The 18,994-nt window shown below is 43.1% G+C and overlaps 1 protein-coding gene across 2 annotated transcripts in view; it reads left to right on the forward strand.

Moving 5' to 3' along the window:
* Positions 1 to 15,627, forward strand: part of STMN2 (stathmin 2) — a 54,518-nt gene extending 38,891 nt beyond the window's left edge. For both annotated transcript variants that reach the window (XM_002710651.6, XM_070075830.2), the window contains exons 4-5: positions 5,328 to 5,519; positions 14,262 to 15,627. In XM_002710651.6, the coding sequence (XP_002710697.1) occupies positions 5,328 to 5,519; positions 14,262 to 14,321 (252 nt within the window). In that variant the 3' untranslated portion in view covers positions 14,322 to 15,627. The remainder of the gene's footprint in view (positions 1 to 5,327; positions 5,520 to 14,261) is intronic.
* Positions 15,628 to 18,994: the final 3,367 nt, after the last annotated feature.

The following is an 18,994-nucleotide window of genomic DNA, read 5'->3' on the forward strand; positions in this document are numbered from 1 at the left end:
CCTAGGTACATTAGCAGGGAGCTGGATGGGAATAAGAGCAGCTGGGACTCTAACCAGTGCTACAAGTGGCAGCTTAACCCACTGTGCCACAATGTCAGTCCCACAAAACTCGTTTTTAAGTTCTGTGTGTAGCTTTTTAATAATGTGTTTTCCATGAACTTTTAGAAGATCACTCTTATTTCACTCCAACGAGGGGGGGGGGAGAAAGTGATAGAACTGTATTTACCTCAGAAATAAATGGAAGACTAGTGTCATCTAAAATGCAGCCTTAAATCTCCAAAAAAAAAAAAAGTCTCCAAAGTGTACATAGAGTCAATTGAGTTTTATATCCCAGTTAACTCAAATTTACCTCCATTTTATTTGTGCAGTAATTAAACTCTTAGAGGCAGTAATATAGGAAATGGCAATTAACCTCCTTTGAAAATGTTAAAGTGTCTCTAAATGTTCAATAATTCCTCTCTCTGTCTTACTATCTTCCCTTTCACATACCTCTCGTATAATTATTTCCATGATATTAAATGCAGTTGAGGAGGTCTGTGGCCAGAAAAATTATTCACCAATCATGTGCCCCGGGTTCTACAATTGCGAGCTGGAGTGTATTCCCTGGCCTCCCGGACATCATGTGGAATGTCTCAGTTCTATATTTTGCCTCGACATTTGCATTCCATCACCTGATCATTATCCGGTCCTCATTTTCCATTGCCATATTTCTGTGACCTTCTGTGTTAGGAACACACTACTGAGAAGTGTCCTCCAAGCTAGACACTTTTTCCTTCAACAATTTACTTCAAGCAACTTGCAGCAAACCCCCACTGCTCCAGCTCCCCTGTCAGTCCGCACAGTCAAGATTCCTCCCTCCTCATCTGCCCAGCCAGGGTGGAAAGTCAGAAAGCCTCCTGGAAGGTGTACTGAAAACTTCACTTGAAGAGGAGTGTTTGCACTTTTATTAATCACATGTTTTCACTCTGCAGCATTGCACTCATTTCACGCCATATTTTAGTGCAGTTTTCTGGACTACCTGCTTATTCGGTCATTGATGCAATCACTGGTATTAGTACCAGTTTCCTTCCTTGAGGATATTACAAGAAGATTAAACTGTATTCAGGTGAGAAGCAATTTCTCCAATAGAACAAAGTTAGAGAAGTTATGAGCAGCAATAGCAAAAAATATAAATAATAATTATAGTTTCCGTTCCAGTGGAGTTACAGGGAACCTAGGAATTCCATGAAGGAATCTTTTTTAAAATTGAGTACTTATACATAGGGACCAAAATAGAGCGCCATAAGTATTTTCTCAATAAGGAATGCTTTTTTGTGTAACTGAAGCATGGCCTGACTCAGCTGGTAGGTCTTAGTAGCAGACTGATAATGCTCTGCACTGCCTTCTGTTGCCGTGGCACCCCATTAATTGTGTTAATGCATGCACCTGGGGCTGGCATTGTGGCACAGTGGGTTACCACCATCTGCAAAACCGGCATCCCATATCAGAGCACCAGTAGCCCAGCTACCCAGCTCCCAGTCCAGCTTCCTGCTAATGCATCTGGTAGAGCAGAGGAGTACAGCCCAAGCGCTTGAGCTTCTGCCACCCATGTAGGGGACCCAGATGGGGTTCTTGACTCCTGGCTTTGGCCTGGCCCAGCCCTAACTATTGTAGGCATTTGGGAATTGAACCAAAGGATCAAAGATCCCTCTCTCTCTCTCTCTCTCTCTCCCCCTTCCCTCCATCCCTCCTTCCTTCTGTTGCTTTGTTTTTCAAATAAAACAAATCTTACTAAAAAAGGAAGAAATGCATATGACACCTGTGCTGTGGAATCTCATTTGGCATCAAGAGCTGCCATTAGAAATCCAAGCCAAATGCTGTACTCCAGTAAGGCAAAAGTCATCACTTATTGTAGGAATTCTCCATTCACTAAAATGGAAACTGTGGGGGTATTTGCCCATGCAGGCCCAATGTGTCCCACTAGGCAAGCAATTTGAAAAGGTGTGTGTTCCTAAACCACCTTTTTTTTGGGTGGGGGGACAGGCAGAGTGGACAGTGAGAGAGAGAGACAGAGAGAAAGGTCTTCCTTTGCCATTGGTTCACCCTCCAATGGCCACCGCGGCCGGCGCGCTGCTGCCGGCGCACCGCGCTGATCCAATGGCAGGAGCCAGGTGCTTCTCCTGGTCTCCCATGGGGTGCATGGCCCAAGCACTTGGGCCATCCTCCACTGCACTCCCTGGCCACAGCAGAGAGCTGGCCTGGAAGAGGGGCAACCGGGACAGAATCCGGTGCCCCGATCGGGATTAGAACCCAGTGTGCCGGTGCCTCAGGTGGAGGATTAGCCTAGTGAGCCGAGGCACCGGCCAAAACCACCCTTTTAATGGCAGAGCCTTTCAATCCTATTTCCCTGCTCTCTCCTCCTGACTTTGACTCTTTCACAGAGAAAACAAGAATGCAAAAATCAACATGAAGTTAAACACAACTGACCAGTGCCAAAGTTAATTTGAGCATCTGAGAATGATAATCCCCACAATTGCAGTAGCCTTCTGACAGCCATCCACAGCCACCTCTCAGTGAGCTGATCCAGTGTGAAAGAGCAGCAGGTGCATGCCGCTGCCCTGAAATTCACCTCCGTAGCACCAAGCCCTCCTTACTCAGCACCCCCCCCCACACACACACACACACACACTCATACACTCAACAGAGCAGGACCAAGCATGGGTTTACTGAACACCAGGTAGGGGTGCATGTCACAGTTCCTGCAGAGAGGCCACTTGGAAAAAATGGCCATGAAAAATCCAAGTACATCTCCTCTGGAGAAGCAATGCAAACACTGATCTACAGGAGCAGGTCAGCGAGGGAACTACTGACACAGCCAGCAAAAATCACATAGAGCTGCTGCACACAGCTCTGCTGCCTTCGCAGCCATGGCCAGTGAGCACACACTGCTCGGAAGATCATTACATACCTGTGAAGGTAGGAAAGTGTCTTCAACACTACCTTCAAGAATTTTGGAAAGTTCTTGTTGCTCTCTTTTGACTTACTTAGTTGTGTTTCCTGAAGCTGCCTCCATGGGTTTCTGTTCCTTACTAGAGAAACCTGGGCCTCCAATGTAACCCCCAATTTTCTGATGTAGCACGCCCTTGTGTTGTGCTAACCCAGTCCTCTTCTTTAGCTGGCTTTTCTGAGCTGGAGGTTCTGAAAGGAAGGATCAAAGTTGTTCCTCTTGTTTCCTTATCGTGCTCGCTTCACTGAGAGATCTCCTGTCAACACAGCCTCACTCCACAGACCTGTGTGTGGAGGGGATGAAGGAGTCAGAGAATGACCTGGGCTCTGGTCAGCCATGAGGGCTCCTGAATCCACCAGCTGGCCATAACCAGAGGAGTTGGAGCAAGTGTTGTGCACACATGAGCTGGCCCAGTAGGTTCACTGCCAGCCTCTCTTAGTCACAGGGACTTGAGTTTTACTTTAACCTGAAGTGATTTCCATTTGTTCAGCACCAACTTACCCACTGTTAGACACTGTGTTAAATACCATGCAAATGTCATGTCATTTGATCCTAACAAATAACCTGTAAGAACTATTTTTATCCATACACCAAAAAAATTAATTTCATGAAGACTTTTCTCAGAGAAATCTTAAAGAATGCTCTCTCTCTCTTTCTCATTTGCTCTCCCTCTCTCTCTCTCTCTCCTCTCTCTCTCTTTTCTACACACACACACACACACACGCACACACACTACACACACTTCAGTAGTTCGGGTAGCAATAAATAAGCAAAATCTGTGTCGGAAGCTTTACCAACAGTCCCACCTAGAGGCAGAAGGATGAACCAGCTATAAAATATTTTATTCGTATTTCTCCCAAAAGGGCTCCATCTGGTTTTGAAGTGAGTTTGTGTTACAATTTCTCACTAATTTTCATCCTCATTTTCCTGCAAACTAAGACAAAGCTTAGTTTGTCTTAGACAAATCCTTAAAATTTCAATGAAATCCTTGTCTGGTTAAAGCAAGAAGCAAGGCTGGTTCTCCATGGACCCCAGATCCATCCATGATAAACCTTGGAATGAGCACATCAGTGGAGACTCGTAAGGCTGCCTGGCTTCACCATTCCTGTAGAATTGTATCTAAAGAAAGCTTCTTCTCTTTTCAGCCCCATCTGGCTTATACTTTAAGATCTATCCAGTAAATTCCTATAACCACTACCACCACTAATATGTCTTTGTATCAATGCTTTCAGGGCAACCAATACTTAATAGGCCAAGGAATAGGAATATTATTTTGATCAACTATTAAGTATTCATTTCCATAATTATTCCTCTAAAGGCTCACCTCTGAGGAACCGCCCAGGAACAATGAGGTTGGAATAGTTTAGTCTTAAACCTGGTTAGGTCAGTACTGGGTAATATTTCTCTTAGCTACACAGCTTGGAGCAGAAAATGACAGGGAAATAAGCTGAATAACACATGTAGGGTCACCGACACAGCTGAGATTTGGACACAGGCTGCACCAAAGCCCATCTACTGTCATTTGCAGAAGGCAGACTGTGGACTACCCACAATAGAATCACCAGAGTTGCTTATCAAAAAGGTAGCTTCCTGGACCACATCAAAGCCATCTCAGAATCAAAATCTCTGAAGGTAGATATCAGACTTCTGCCTTTTTTCAGCTCCCCAGCAATGGCTAACATATACCACACACGACCACGTGACCTGGTGAAACAGTATGGCACACAAAGTGTAGGGGAGCCACGGGAGGTGCATCTGTCCCTGGTCTTGCTGCTCCAATCAGTGAGCAGCAGCTGTATTTCAGGGATGCCGCAGGTGCCCTCAGCTTGTTTAAGAGGGCTGTCCGTGGCCAAACGGGCATCAGATTTTTGCTGCTCTGAGGTCTCCAAAGAGAATTTGGCAAATGGAATCCAAAGGGACAGATGTGGCATAAGAGGAGAAAGTGAATTTGAGAATTTGTCAGAACCTGCCCCAGTCCTCACTCATTTTTCTCAGGCCGCAATCAAATGTCACCATTCAATGATGAATTACAGCATTTCCTGTTGCATAAGTGCTTGGCAGCATTTTTTTAAATTCCTCAATGAGGCGTAAGTGCTTCTTCTTCTAAGACAGTCTGTCCAAAAAGTCACAGCTGTAAATGCCACCAACCATCTTTCCCAGCTCACGCCATTGTACAGAAAAGTCTAAGCCCTGGAGGTGAACACACACTGACAGCAGTACTCAAGGCTGGGAGAGCAATTCCTTGGAAAAGAACACACCCTCTCCCGTTCCGTTTGGTGCATCATCGCTCTGCTGGGTTTGCATTCGGGTCACTATAAGATGGATTTGCTTTTCTTCCCAGTCTCAGGAGGCCCAGGTGCTGAAACAACTGGCAGAGAAGAGGGAACACGAGCGAGAAGTCCTCCAGAAGGCTCTGGAAGAGAACAACAACTTCAGCAAGATGGCGGAGGAAAAGCTGATCCTGAAAATGGAGCAAATTAAGGAAAACCGTGAGGCTAATCTAGCTGCTATTATTGAACGTCTGCAGGAAAAGGTAATCACAGCAGGGTTCGAAGTAGAAGGATTCATTCACATCCGGCTCCTCTGGGTGCACTCACATAGGGCCACCTATCAGAGACTTGGTCACAACTGGCTGCAGGTACAAGACCAGAGGGGGCTGCAACATGGGAGAGGAATGGGAATCCAATGTTCAAGCTAGATTTTTGTCAAGTTTTCCAGTGGTGCATGGGGTTAGTGAGGCTGACTAATGCTTTTTAAAATGTGTAAGTTTTTTGTACAAACCTTAAGAACTCTTCTTTGGAAAAAAAAATATACTAAATTGGAAATATGAGACTTTTAAATAGCATAATAATGCCTACTAAATAGTAATTGATTCAATTAATGTTCATACATAGTATTTAATATAAATATTAAATTAGAAAAGTAGATCTGTCAGGAAAAGCCAGGATATTTAAGAACACTGATAAGCCTATTCTTTCCAAGTAGGACAATCTACATGGAAAAATAGTGTCTTATAACATCACTTGGGGCATAGCAAAGGGGAGCTGCCAGGGGATGTTCATGTCATCAACTTCTGATAGCCTAGTGCTTTCCCCCTCACTAATCTGAACATTCACTCGTTCCCATCAATTAAGATGAATAGCCCTGCAGTTCCTCTGAAAAGCACTTTCTCTTCCTCTTTCTAGGCTCCATGCTAGCTCTCCTCCTCCCTACTCCCTTCCAGAAAACTTCCTTTTGAAAATGCAGTGTAGCTGTGAGTTGTGTAGCCTTGTCCATTTCCAGATGTTGAATGAAGCTTGAGAAAAAGGAACTTTGAGTAAAATGCCTCAATCCTTTCCTAAGCCCATCCCCGACTCCCCCACCAGGACTGAAAGCTGTTAGGTGTTAGGCACTGGAGGTGCAGAAAGCAGCAGGCCTGCCTGTCACTGGGCACTCAGAGCTTCCCCACACCAGCCCCTGTTTTCTGCATACTTGTTAGGAAGCTTCCTGACTCTATCAAAGTTGGCCCATCTCATGGAGGTGCGGACTGCTGTATTCTGAGCTTCTGGAGATTCTTGGTTTCCACTCTCACTCTGTGACTATAAATATCAGGCTAGAGCCAGAGGAAATCAGGCATAAAACCTTTATGAAGTGTGATTTCATGGAGATTTTCAAGGGCATCTGTGCCCTTGAGGAATTTTTGAAAGCGTTGCAGGGGTAAAGTGTGTAGGCGGGGGTAAGGTGTGATACACAAGTAAGACATTGATGCCCTAGGGGGTTGTGGACAAGCCCTTGCCAGAATAGCCACTGGATGCCTTTGCTAAAACCTGAACGCTGGGATCAAATCTTTATTAATAAACTGCTGTCTCAGAACTCTTGCAACTGTGGCCTTATGTTTTAGACTAATGAGTCAGGACAGGATTTGGAGGAGGCAACAGAATTCAGCTTTCTGCTGGCTACCTGTGGTAGTACCATAGCTGGAACTCTACTGAGATGCAGGAGAGCAAAGTCCCATTTGCTAATATTTACACCCCTGACCTTGAACCAGTCACTCCTCCTTCATTCCACTTTTCTAGAGAATTGAAGGGATTCTTGCTTGACCAGGGCTAGTACCATGGACAGCAGAGAGACACTGTATTTGATGAGGAATAATTATGACTTCAACTTCACATCGTAGGCCCTAAAAAAAAAAAAAAAATCAGTGGACTTTCTAAGAATGGCACTTTTCCAGTATTTTTTAGGTCTTTAGTGCCCAGTGCAAGATTTATACTTGCAACCCAGGAGCATTAATGTTTTTGAAATTATGCATACACAAACCCACAGCATATACCTCTTGATTTCAATTATAAAATAGTTTGCCAAATTGACATATTTAAATAGTATTTCCAGAAGTGCTGGCTCTTTTCTGTGTGTATTTCACCCAGCTCCTGCCTACTCCCGTGTGCACTGTCTCCCACTCCACCCAGACCTAGTGCCCTCCCCCATGCACAGGTACAGGCAGGCATGCACACAGCTTCTCCTGGAAGTAATACATCTGCAGGGTGTTTACAATTCCTGCCATATGGTTGCAGAAGTTACAGTGGTGCAACCCAGCATCCATAGTTTGTTGGAAAACTCTGCACATAATTCCAGGGTACAGCTGGCTTTGAGTACATGTGGATTACAGCCTGTGAGGATAGCCTGTGTGAGTGTGAATACATACTTAACATATGTGTGTGTGTGTGTGTGTGTGTGTATAATGTGAGTGTTTGTATATGCTAAAACTACTTTTCATTTTCCCAATATTGGAAAAAATAAGCTTTTGTTACAATCATTTCTAGCCTTTTGTTTGAGTGAAATTACTCCTATGAGATTTGAAATTTGAAAGAGAATTAATACTAATGCTGAAACTTCATGAAATTGCCAATTTTAGCATGAACTGTTCTGGAAACTAAAGATGATTATTACTGAAATGACACCTATTAATAAGTTAACCATCCAATAAATACTGAGTCCCTCATACATGCTTAGGAACCTTGAAAAGGAGGTAATATCAAAAAGTATTTATGAACCATCTCCTTCCCAATGTGGATGATATGAAATCCAACAACAAATAACATAGCACCAGCAACTAGAGAATAAGAAAATATGTAGTATGCATCAATATAGACAGTAAATACAACGACACTGAAGAATACCTGTAAAAATAAAGCCACCTCTGAGTGGGTGTTTATCATAGTGGTTAATAAACCCACATCCCACATCAGAGTGCTCGGACTGATTTCAGTCCCAGCTGACTCCAGTTTCTTGTTTGTAGTCCCTGAGAGGCAATGATGATGGCTCAAGAATTGGGCTCCTACCTCTCATATGGGAGACTTGAATTGAGTTCCCAGCTCCTGTCTCTAGCCTGGCCCAGTCCTAGCCATTATGGGTATTTTAGGAGTGGACCAGCAGATGGGAGCACTCCCTCTCTCTCTCTGTCTCTCTCTCTCTCTCTTTCTCTCTCTCCCTTCAGTCCCCCTCTTCCTCTTTCTCCACCCCACTCAAATTTAAAAGGTCTTAAAAAATAAGTGCACATCAAGGTAACCCAATGTGCCATCTTTTGGAACTGCTCACTGGCTCTACCAATCAGGAGATGTGAAACAATTCCATGTGAGCTTTTGCAACAATCCTCCTACCATGCGGCCCTTTGTGCCTCTGCTTCTCAATTAAGAGAACTGAGCACTGGAGCATATTCTCACCATGGGGGTCATGATGATGTCCTTGGCGACATTCACTGATAAATTCCCAAAAACCTCTCAAAGCCCCATTCAGGTTTTTAGCTAAAATAGAAAGCCTAGAGGAAAAGCAACTCTGGCTTTACTTAAGAATCTACCAGAGGGGCCAGCATTGTGGTGCAGCTGGTTAACCCACCGGTGATGATGTCAGCATCCCATATCAGAGTGCCCTTTCAAGACTCTGCTGCTCTGCTTCCAATCCAGCTCCCTGCTAGGGTGCCCAGAAAGGCAGTGGAGGATAGCCCAAGGACTTGGGCCCCTGCCACCTAGTGGGAGATCAAGATGGAGTCCCAGACTCCTAGCTTTCACCTAGCGCATACCTGGCTGTTACAGGCATTTGGGAGAAAAGCAGCAAATGAAATATCTCCTTCTCTCTTACTCTGTCTCACCACTTCTCTGTTGCTCTGCCTTCCTGAAAAAGAATAAATAAATAAATAATCTCAAAAAAAGAATCTATGAGAGGTCTTTGGAAAAAAAACATTCTGATCTAAGTATCAAAGAGGGACCCGGAAATTCATGTTATTTTCAAAGCTCAGCAGTAGGTTGTAATACTTAGCCATAGTTGAGAATCACTCAACCAAAGACCTCTTTAATATGGTTTGTTATGTCATCATAAATTATATTTAAATGTTATCCACTTTCGTCTCATAGGTGCGTTTATTCCTCCAAAGAAGAATGTTATACTCATTTTTCATTTTAATTTCCTATTTCCATAGTTTCCCACCTTAAAACTCCAGCCTAATTTATAGGAAAGAGACTAACACAGAGAAAGGATGCCTATGCCACAAAGACCTGCATTAGGCTGCTCTCAATTTGAGATCACTCAACTTGAATGACATTGTAAATAATCATACCCAGGACTCAAAATTATTGTATGTGCATTATGACTGACACACTGGTAAAGAATGTTCTTATTCATGGAGTGATATAAGATGGTGGAAGGAAACAGGGAGAGAAGAAGAGAAGCGATATAGGTGGGATACCTGTGCATGCCACGCAAGAATGATCAAAAATACATTTTCTTCCTTCTCTTCTTCCTCTAACATACTGCAGACACCCAGCAAAAAATTTACCACTTGACCCTACTAGGAACTCCAAATAGTAGCAACTCCATTACCAGACCCAATAAGGAACTATAGTGATATAGTTAATTTTGAAAACTCAGTTAAGACATGTATATTTATTTTAGCAATAATACATGCATTAATTAAGCATATAATCTTAATAATGTACATTGATTTGCCCATCTTTTGATGTTAGACCAAAACCTTTTTGAGAGATGGATCAATGAATGCAGCTCTTTGTGGTTTTTTCTTGTATTATGCATACTGTCACATTAGCTATTCTTCACAGTTTCAAAGAATTGAGTGAAGACTAAAGACACTTGCAAAATAACCTGTATATAGCATTCTTACAACTTCCCTCTGGCTTCCACTCTCAAATATTTCCAAAGCTCTCTCTCTACCCTCACAATTTTTCATTAATGTAATATTTAATTAAATTATGCATTTAAGTTTTCAAATGTGAATAGCTAAACAGGTATGGAGATAACACTGACCATAATCAAGCATGTAATGCAACCAATGAGAGGTATGTAGAAATAGTAGAAAAGAACCTGCCAGCACCAAGCAACTTAGCCTTTAGGAGATGCCAGACAGGAGATGCATAGAGAGCATTAACCTGATGTGTTGTTGAGAAGATTTCTACCAATCTTGTTGAATTCTCCAGTTAACCTGGTCCTATCATACCCCCTTGCTTTTGTAATTATACTACATCACCCACTAGTCATCGCCAAGGCTGTCCACCTCACAGTATGGTCACAAATACCACAAGAGCTTCAGTGGTGTCCAGGAGTGAGAGAAGCAAGTAACTGGGCTGATCTTAATGACTAGTTCACCCTATCCAGCCATGAATAGGAAATAGCACTTAGGAAATAGAAGAAAGTATTTCAATCTTTCAATTTTCACTTCTAATAACCTAGAAGATGTCGTGAAAATATCATAACCATTATTTTAGTGATAATAACATCACATAATACAACCTCTCTAAAAGGATACCAATATTTTTCTTAAGGTAATTAGATTCTGTGTTTCTTTACCTATGTGGCCATCTGGGTAACACACAACTCTATAGCTGTAGAGTTCAACTGTTATCAATTCCTATCTATCCAAACTTTGCATTCTCCTCATCTGACTTTAGTATTCTTATCATTCTGATTCACAAATGCCATTTGGGCAGCCATTTACTACTGAAAATGTTTGATAAATGAATAATGAAAGGGAAAAAAGAAGAAAACTAACCCTTATTGATTGCTCCCTATAGGACAGGTTTTCTGCATGTGTTATCACATTTAAACTAAAAAAAAAAGCTAAAAGAAATACTATTATTATTCCAATTTCATGTCTAAGGAGGCTGGTCTTTCAGAGGTTAAGCCACTTGACCAAGATCACAGGGATAAAAGAACCACAGAGTCTAGATTTGAATGAAAATCTCTCTGACTCCAAACTTCTACCCTAAGCTAAAGGCGCTACTATGTGTAAGTCATTGACCACTGCACAGTAAGCAAGGTTGGCAACAGCATTGGAACTTTGTACTCCATGGCTACCCGTGACCGCATGGCTAAGTCATCCTGATGAATGAAAACACACTTTCAGCTCTTACCCTCACTCCAGAACCCTCTTTTGAACTGCAAGTGCATAGTCATAAGTAAAAAGAAGGATTGCTGATGAAACTGATCTTGTCTTCATTTTAACCAACTCGCAACAGAATTTCTAGGTGGAATTGTCATTCCAGGTAAACTGGTCAATGCCACTTTATATCTGATGCTGCATGAAGTTAAGGGGACAGTGAGAAATAGGAAGAAAGGAACTCATATTTCCAATCTTCCAGTAGTGAAATCTCCTACTAAATCACACTATTTTAGAGGCCCAAAATTTTTCCTGAAACCACCTCTTATACATTTTTATTCATATCAAAGTGGTAGTTACATAAAATGCTGAAACATAATTTGTGACCTTTCCCTTATAGTTACTGTGGAAAATACAGAGTTTAGATTTTCTTGGGTCTGTCTAGCCCAGGGCCTCCGAGAGCTCCCCGCAAATATTAGGGGCTCAATAATGAAAGGAATGTGACTTTTGAAATAGTCTTCTTGATGAGCTTTCTGAATGCCACCACTGCTTTAGGGACTTTTGTACTCAAGGTCTTTGATAATGTGCAACGAGTTCACTGATAGGAAAGACAAATTATGTTGAGAACCGCCCGCTTTCTGCATGTCTGCCTTCATTGTCCCACATTTTGATATAAAGTCACGTTATATATTCATGAGCATATATAATTTGGATATAAAGTGTTCAAGTAATAGATTCCCTAAAATACATGAAAATAAGCATAATTTTTCCTGGAAACTCACAAGATATATTTAAATTTCTTTTTTTATTATATCTAAAACTAATATTACACTTGTTTTTTCCTATGGCAAAATCCATTCCTTTAAAACTCATTTTGAGCTTAATAAGAAATGTTCGCTGAAGTAGCCTAATAATGCTAATTATAACATTTCCCATTATAAAGCAGAGTTTACATGAATATCTAAACTCGAAGCTTTGTTTTTTTTCCTAGCGTGTGATGGTCTGGACTTTTCCTCAATTTTCATCAGAGCTCAGCTCTCACTAATTAGTTTCTTTCTGCCTCAGAAAAATAGATTTTGCTGCATCTTTTTCCTAATAAAAGCAGAACAAAATAAAGAATCAGCTGCATCCGTGATCATTTTCCCCGTGATAGCTCCCAGGCAGGATTTGATTCCTCTTTACACGCCTTTTTTCTCTTCTCTTCATGGATTTTGAACATATACAAAAAGCTCATTTAAACCAATTAAATAAAATTGCCTTTAAACTTTTTCTCTGGAGTCAGCTTCCTGCTTACTCCAATTCTGTGTCTTTGAAAGAAATGTAGGGTGGTCTGTGCCTGTTTCTCCCAGAACCTGCACTTGAAACGACACGTTCTTCTGCAGAGTGTAAGATGTCTTCCCACACTAACACTGAGACTGGACAACCATGGCTAAGAGAGTGGGCTGTTGAGCCAGGCTCTCTGGATTTGAACTCCAAGATACCACGAGTTGATTATGTAAACGTGGGCAAGTTACTCAGCCTTTCTGTGTCTTAGTATCTTCATCTGCCAACTGAGCATAACAGAACTCCCACCACTGGAGTGTTGTGAGGGTTCCAGGAATTAATTCAAGTAAAATCTGGATATATGTGAGCCTACTATATATTAATTGCCTTAAAATGCAAGATATGATTCTATGAAACACCTTGTAAGCTTAGACTCATAGTGACTAATAGAGTTTAATGCTAAGATCTGCTTTATAGCTGAGGGCATTGACCCTCAAATTAAAGGAAACTGTAGAGCATCAAGATATTTCTGTAGCTTTGGAGTGGGGCAGCAATGTAAGAAATATTTTAAATGAAAAAATCATATTTATATGAATTTAAAGGTTAAGTTTAAAAAACATTTACTTAGCATCTATGACATATAAGACAATGTGTTTATAGTGTAGAAGTATGTGCCAAAAACTACTACATCCACCTTTCCTCCATCAGTTCCCTGCTTGGGAAATTCACTTCCCACCCCCAAGGCTAGGGCCTCCATTCTCCATCTAAATAAATGTCCATCAATCTCTTGCTGTGTGCAAAGCAGCACCGGGCCTACAAGCACAACAAAAGTGAGAAAACAGTCCAGACCCCCAGTGAGCTTAGAGGCAAATACAGCAGGTGAGACCAGAACAGAAATGTGCATAATACAATTTGGAATAAAATAACTGCCACATCAAGGAAAGATGTATACAGCTGTCCAGAAGGAAAGGAGATGACCTTCAGCTGCTGTCTCATGAACATGTTTGTGGAGAAAGGGACCACTGCCACAGGGCTTAAAGAATAAGTTTTGAGTCCTGACCAATGCAGGTGGAAGACTAAGTTATGAAAAGACCTGAAGTACCAAGTATGTGTAGGAGGAGGGTAGAGGCTAAGACTAGGAAAGTCATTTGGACCCAAGTTGTGAAGGGGCTTGATAAACAGGTCAAAACTTTAGGAAGCAAAACAAAAAATCTTCTTGGATCCAGTTCTTTCAAAGCGCCCATCAGCAACAACCAAGTCCCTAAAATGTAAGGCAATAGGAAAGATACCACCAAAAATGACAGGGAAGCCAACATGTGAACTTTTGTTGCTGTTCTCCAGATCAGTGCAGCAGTCATAATGCTCAAAATTCTCCCAATCATATGACCTCTTGGCCACAGTTTTAACCCAAACAGGATTAAATATATCTTTTTAATTCTGTAAGTCTGGTAAGATCTTCTCTAATGTGACAGACATTTCTTGGAGCCCATGTTTTCCTTTCCTGTGAAATGAGAAAAATGCCTCCAGGTAGACCCCCAAACTGGGATACTTCCAGCCAAGATCGTGGTATGCAGAGGACTAGCCTGGCCACCCACTCCTCTGTGTACAACAGGACTTTGTGACCTTTGCTCTCCCTTTGGTGTCTTTTAGGAGAGGCATGCCGCAGAGGTGCGCAGGAACAAGGAGCTGCAGGTGGAACTGTCTGGCTGAAGCGATGGAGGGTATGGCACGCCCCACCAATAGTCAATCCCCCTGCCTATATTATAATGGATCATGCGATATCAGTATGGGAAATGTATGACATGGTTTAAAAAGAACTCATTATAAAAAACAAAAAACAGAATCAAAAATAAAAAAAATCAATGCGGTCTCTTTGCAGAATGTTTTGCTTGATGTTTAAAAAATACCTTGGATCTTATTTTGTAAATACTTACATTTTTGTTAAAAAATACAAGTATTGCATTATGCAAGTTATTTCATAATCTTACATGTCCTGTAACAGGCTTTTGATGTTGTGTCTTTCCACTCAAATGAATTTGCTAGGTCTGTTCTTTTTGAAGCTCCCCATGTCTCACTCCATCCCCTGCCCTTTTCATTCCAACAGAAAAATGAGGTCAGTAGACAGTCTATGGTGCTAGAAACCCACCATTGCCTAATGACCTAGATGGCTTTGTAATCTCTGAGCTTGACTAAGACCATACCTATATCACAGGTATTAGGATTCCACTTGAACCTCCACATTTGTTCGCTCATAATCTACTTACTGCCTAGAAACTACAAAACCAGGCTAAGGAAAACCACCAGTCATAGCATTTACTTCTGCTTCTACCAGATTATGTGCCACAAATGTGCTTTGGCTTTAGAGAGGGATGGATGAGAAGACAGATCTGAGATCAGTCTGGGTGGAAGCAAAAGGCTGAACCTTTGAAAGCACTGAACACAAATCCAAGTCCAACTGGTTCAAGCAGCCATGCAATCGCTCTTCATAAAGTGGGCTTAATTCTCTAGTTTAAGTTCTTTTGATGGAATGAATTAATTAATGTGTCAGGTGGCTTATTTGTGGATGCCATGATTGATGATGTTCATTTTAAGCTCTTTCCTATAGTACAAGTACATGATGCTACTGAATATTTTTCCACTTGGAAACTGTGAGCTGGTTGTTGCATTAAAACACACACAAACACACACACACACACACACACAATCATAAAACACTGCGGACTTTCACCCAAGCTGGTCTTTCTTCCCCAGTGTGAGGCAATCCTGCCTTTTAAAAGAAATTACTCCATCTGTGAAGTTGACGCAGTGAAGGGGGGCTAGGCAGGGCATTTGTGCCAACTAAGAGAATCACCAGATACCCACCTTAAGTACCTATCGCAGTTTTGAAGTCGTTTCTCCCCCAACTCCCAACTCCTGAAGGTTGCTGCCTGCATATTTACTCTTCATTAGTGCTATTTTCCTGTATGTCATTGTGAGCAAGCTGTGATTAATAAAGAATTGGAGTTCTGTGAACTAATCAAGCTTTGGTCTGTTCTCTTGCCCCTTCACGTGTCTGCCCTGGAGTTCAGATTCTAAAAGGGTGGCCCCTGGGTTAGACAATCTCCCCAGCAAATAGACAAGGGCTGGAGCTGGAAGGAAGTCAGAGCCCTGCTGATCGACTTCCCTCCTAGAACAGCAGGCCACAGCTCTTCTCCCTCTCCCTCTGAGAGGCCGACACAGTAGGGAAAGGCTTCCACCTGTTCCCCTTGAACACGTACAGGACTGCAGGAGACGCCAAGGCTTAGACTGATTATTCACTGGAAGAGAGCTTCCTGGCGCCATCCCAAGCCCTCCCATGTGGCCTGCAGGACACCTCCACCTGTGTCCTAGGCCTACACCGTCTGTTAAAATGCGACTTCCCTGCTGCACTGCCCAAGCTCGCTCTGCCAGTAAACATACTGCACACACGGACACAGCAGGGTCTTGTCAGGGACCCAGATGGATCGCACAGGAACCAAGGAACCGCATCCAGTTTTAGCAGAAAATCAGAAATAATTGAACCCACACAGATTTATGAATAAGTAAATTGGGCAATGGTGCACGGGGGCACTAACAAGCCAAGGTCAGAGTTGAGCCACCTGCTCTCTATCCTGAATATCCTTTCACACTGTGGGGCCTGGAGCACGACAGCAAATGGCTACTTGCTTGAAAATATCAGCAAGATCCCGCACTGTATTTGCACGCTGGTTTTAGAGAACCTAGTTCGGGTCTTCTACTGAGTCAGGCCCTGTGACAAGCCCTGGGAACAGGCAGCTCATAGTCTAGCAGCTTGTCTTTGGCCCCCAAATAGCAAACAAGATATGTTGGTCCGTCCGTTCATATTTAAGGGAAATTGATCATCTTGACGAAGATTTCTGAAATGTTAAAAGTAGCTGACAAACCTTCCCCTCTCACACTACCCTGGGGGTCTCTGAACTGGAACTGCGGACCATGCAGCTGCCTGATCTCAAACGTGAAGAAGCAAAGGCTGCAAGAGGGAGGCGATGCTCTCCAGGCCACAGTACCCTCTTCCCGCCATCCTCCTTCCCAGGAGTGCATCAGCAGACCCTCCCAGACCTCGGCACACCGGCGACGGATGGGCTGTGCCTGTGAAGCACCCCTGGACCAGCGGTCCCCCGATGTTAGGGTGCCTCAGGGTTGTCTGGAGGGTGGACTAAGCACAGATCGCTGAGCCCTGCCACCACAGTGTGTGATTCCTGAGCTCTGTGTAGAAGCTTGAAATTGTGTGTTTCTGACATCTTCCCCTGCTGACACTAACACTGCTTTCCCTGAAGCCCTTGCTTGAGAAGCCCCACTATAAACAATGACGTTGGTTTCTGGTGGCTGCCACACTGAGCGTATCTATTTCTTTTTTTTCTTTTTCTTTTTTTTCTTTTCTTTTTTTTCTTTTTCTTTCTTTTTCTTTTTTTTCTTTCTTTTTTTTTTTTTTTTTTTTTTTTTTTTGGCAAGCAGAGTTAGACAGTGAGAGAGAGAGACAGAGAAAGGTCTTCCTTCCATTGGTTCACCCCCCAAATGGCCACTACGGCCGGCACACTGCGCCGATCCGAAGCCAGGAGCCAGGTGCTTCTCCTGGTCTCCCATGGGGTGCAGGGCCCAAGGACTTGGGCCATCCTCCACTGCACTCCCGGGCCACAGCAGAGAGCTGGACTGGAAGAGGAGAGACCGGGACAGAATCCAGCGCCCCAACCAGGATTAGAACCTGGGGTGCCGGCGCCGCAGGCGGAGGATTAGCCAAGTGAGCTGTGGCACCGGCCAGGTATCTGTTTCAATCAGGGAATGTTCCACTGGGGACAGGACATGAAGAAAGACTCAACCAGGGCTGCTGTGGGCATCTGAGCAGGCAAGCAGCACATGGAAGCCTGCTCTGTGTGTGCATGTGTAGCACATGTGTGTGTGCATCTACCTCTCTGTCCCTCTGCCTTTCAAATAACTAATTAATCTCTTTTTAAGATGGGGACATCATAGCCAAGATGTGGAGGCAGCCTGAATGTCCATAAGTGAATGAATAGCTAGAGAAAATTTGGTATATGTGCATAACAGAATATTATTCAGCTGTGTTTTTTAAATAGAATGAAATTCTGTCGTTTTTATCAACATAGATGGATCTGGAGGATTTTTTGCTAAGTGAAATAAGCCAGGTACTGAAAGACAAATGCTGCATGATCTCACTCATACGTGGGGATTACAAAAGTTGGTCTCCTTGTTGTAAATAGTGGAATGGTGGCTAACAGAGACTGGGGGAGAGTGGGAGGGAGAGGAGCTCAGGTGAGACTGGGCAGCAGGACACTGTTACAGTTGGACAGAAACAGTGAGTTCTGGTGTTCCATGGCACAATATGGTGACACAGTTAATACTGGTGCATTGTATATCTCAAAATAGCTTATTCACCCAATATAACTACCAGAATGTGACCACTACACAACAGCTGCATGATTCAGGTCTTCACGTTGTACCTCCTACAGATGCACAGTTCTGTATCAATTAAAAAATAATTTTTTTAAAAAAAAAGAAAACTGAGGTGGTGTGCAAAGGAATTTCAGATTAAAAAAAAAAACAACTATGCCTTGCAGGATAACAAAAATAATGGACATAATACACCCTGGGGATAGGATAGGACAGGGAACAAGTGACTTGGCATCTGTCACACAACATCATTTCAGTAAACCTACAAACAACCGAAGATGCTCCCAACACTTTAAGAAAGTAACTAAGAATTCTTGGCAGGAGTAAGGCTATCTGTGAAGTATCCAGTTTGTTGTCCTGGTTCCACTTACGGATTTTTTTACAATCTTGGTTTCCTCACTACTACATTTAAATTGTGTAAATGTCTTTGAGATGCTCTGCAGAAATCTGCAAAATCCCTTTGTCCTGATGATTCACCCTCCTCTGCTGTCTCTTCTATACCCAAAAATGTATGGAACCATTGCATGTGGACAAAGGCTGCCCTTTGCTCTGGTTAGAGCCCTGCCTTTGGGCTCCTCATCAGCCTTCACAACACTTCAGAGGACAAAGCAAAGTAAAAATGTACAGATAGGCATTTCATGGGTGAGGGAGAACTGGCTGCAACATCCGTCACCCCCTAGATCAGCAGGGCTGATCAGCATCTCCATGCTATCCACCCTTCTCCTACAAGGGGAAGAAAGGGGGTGGGGAGGGGACCAGTGCCCTGGCTCCCTAGGTTAATCCTCTGCCTGTGGCGCCAGCATCCCATATGGGCACCGGGTTCTAGTCCCAGTTGCTCCTCTTCCAGTCCAGCTCTCTGCTGTGCCCCCAGGGGGCAGTGGAGGATGGCCCAAGTGCTTGGACCCCTGCACCTGCATGCAAGACCAGGAAGAAGCACCTGG

The sequence above is a fragment of the Oryctolagus cuniculus genome, chromosome 6, assembly GCF_051225735.1.
Source record: "Oryctolagus cuniculus isolate XC-2025 breed Fujian yellow rabbit chromosome 6, ASM5122573v1, whole genome shotgun sequence".
In the NCBI taxonomy this organism is placed as follows: Eukaryota; Metazoa; Chordata; class Mammalia; order Lagomorpha; family Leporidae; genus Oryctolagus; species Oryctolagus cuniculus.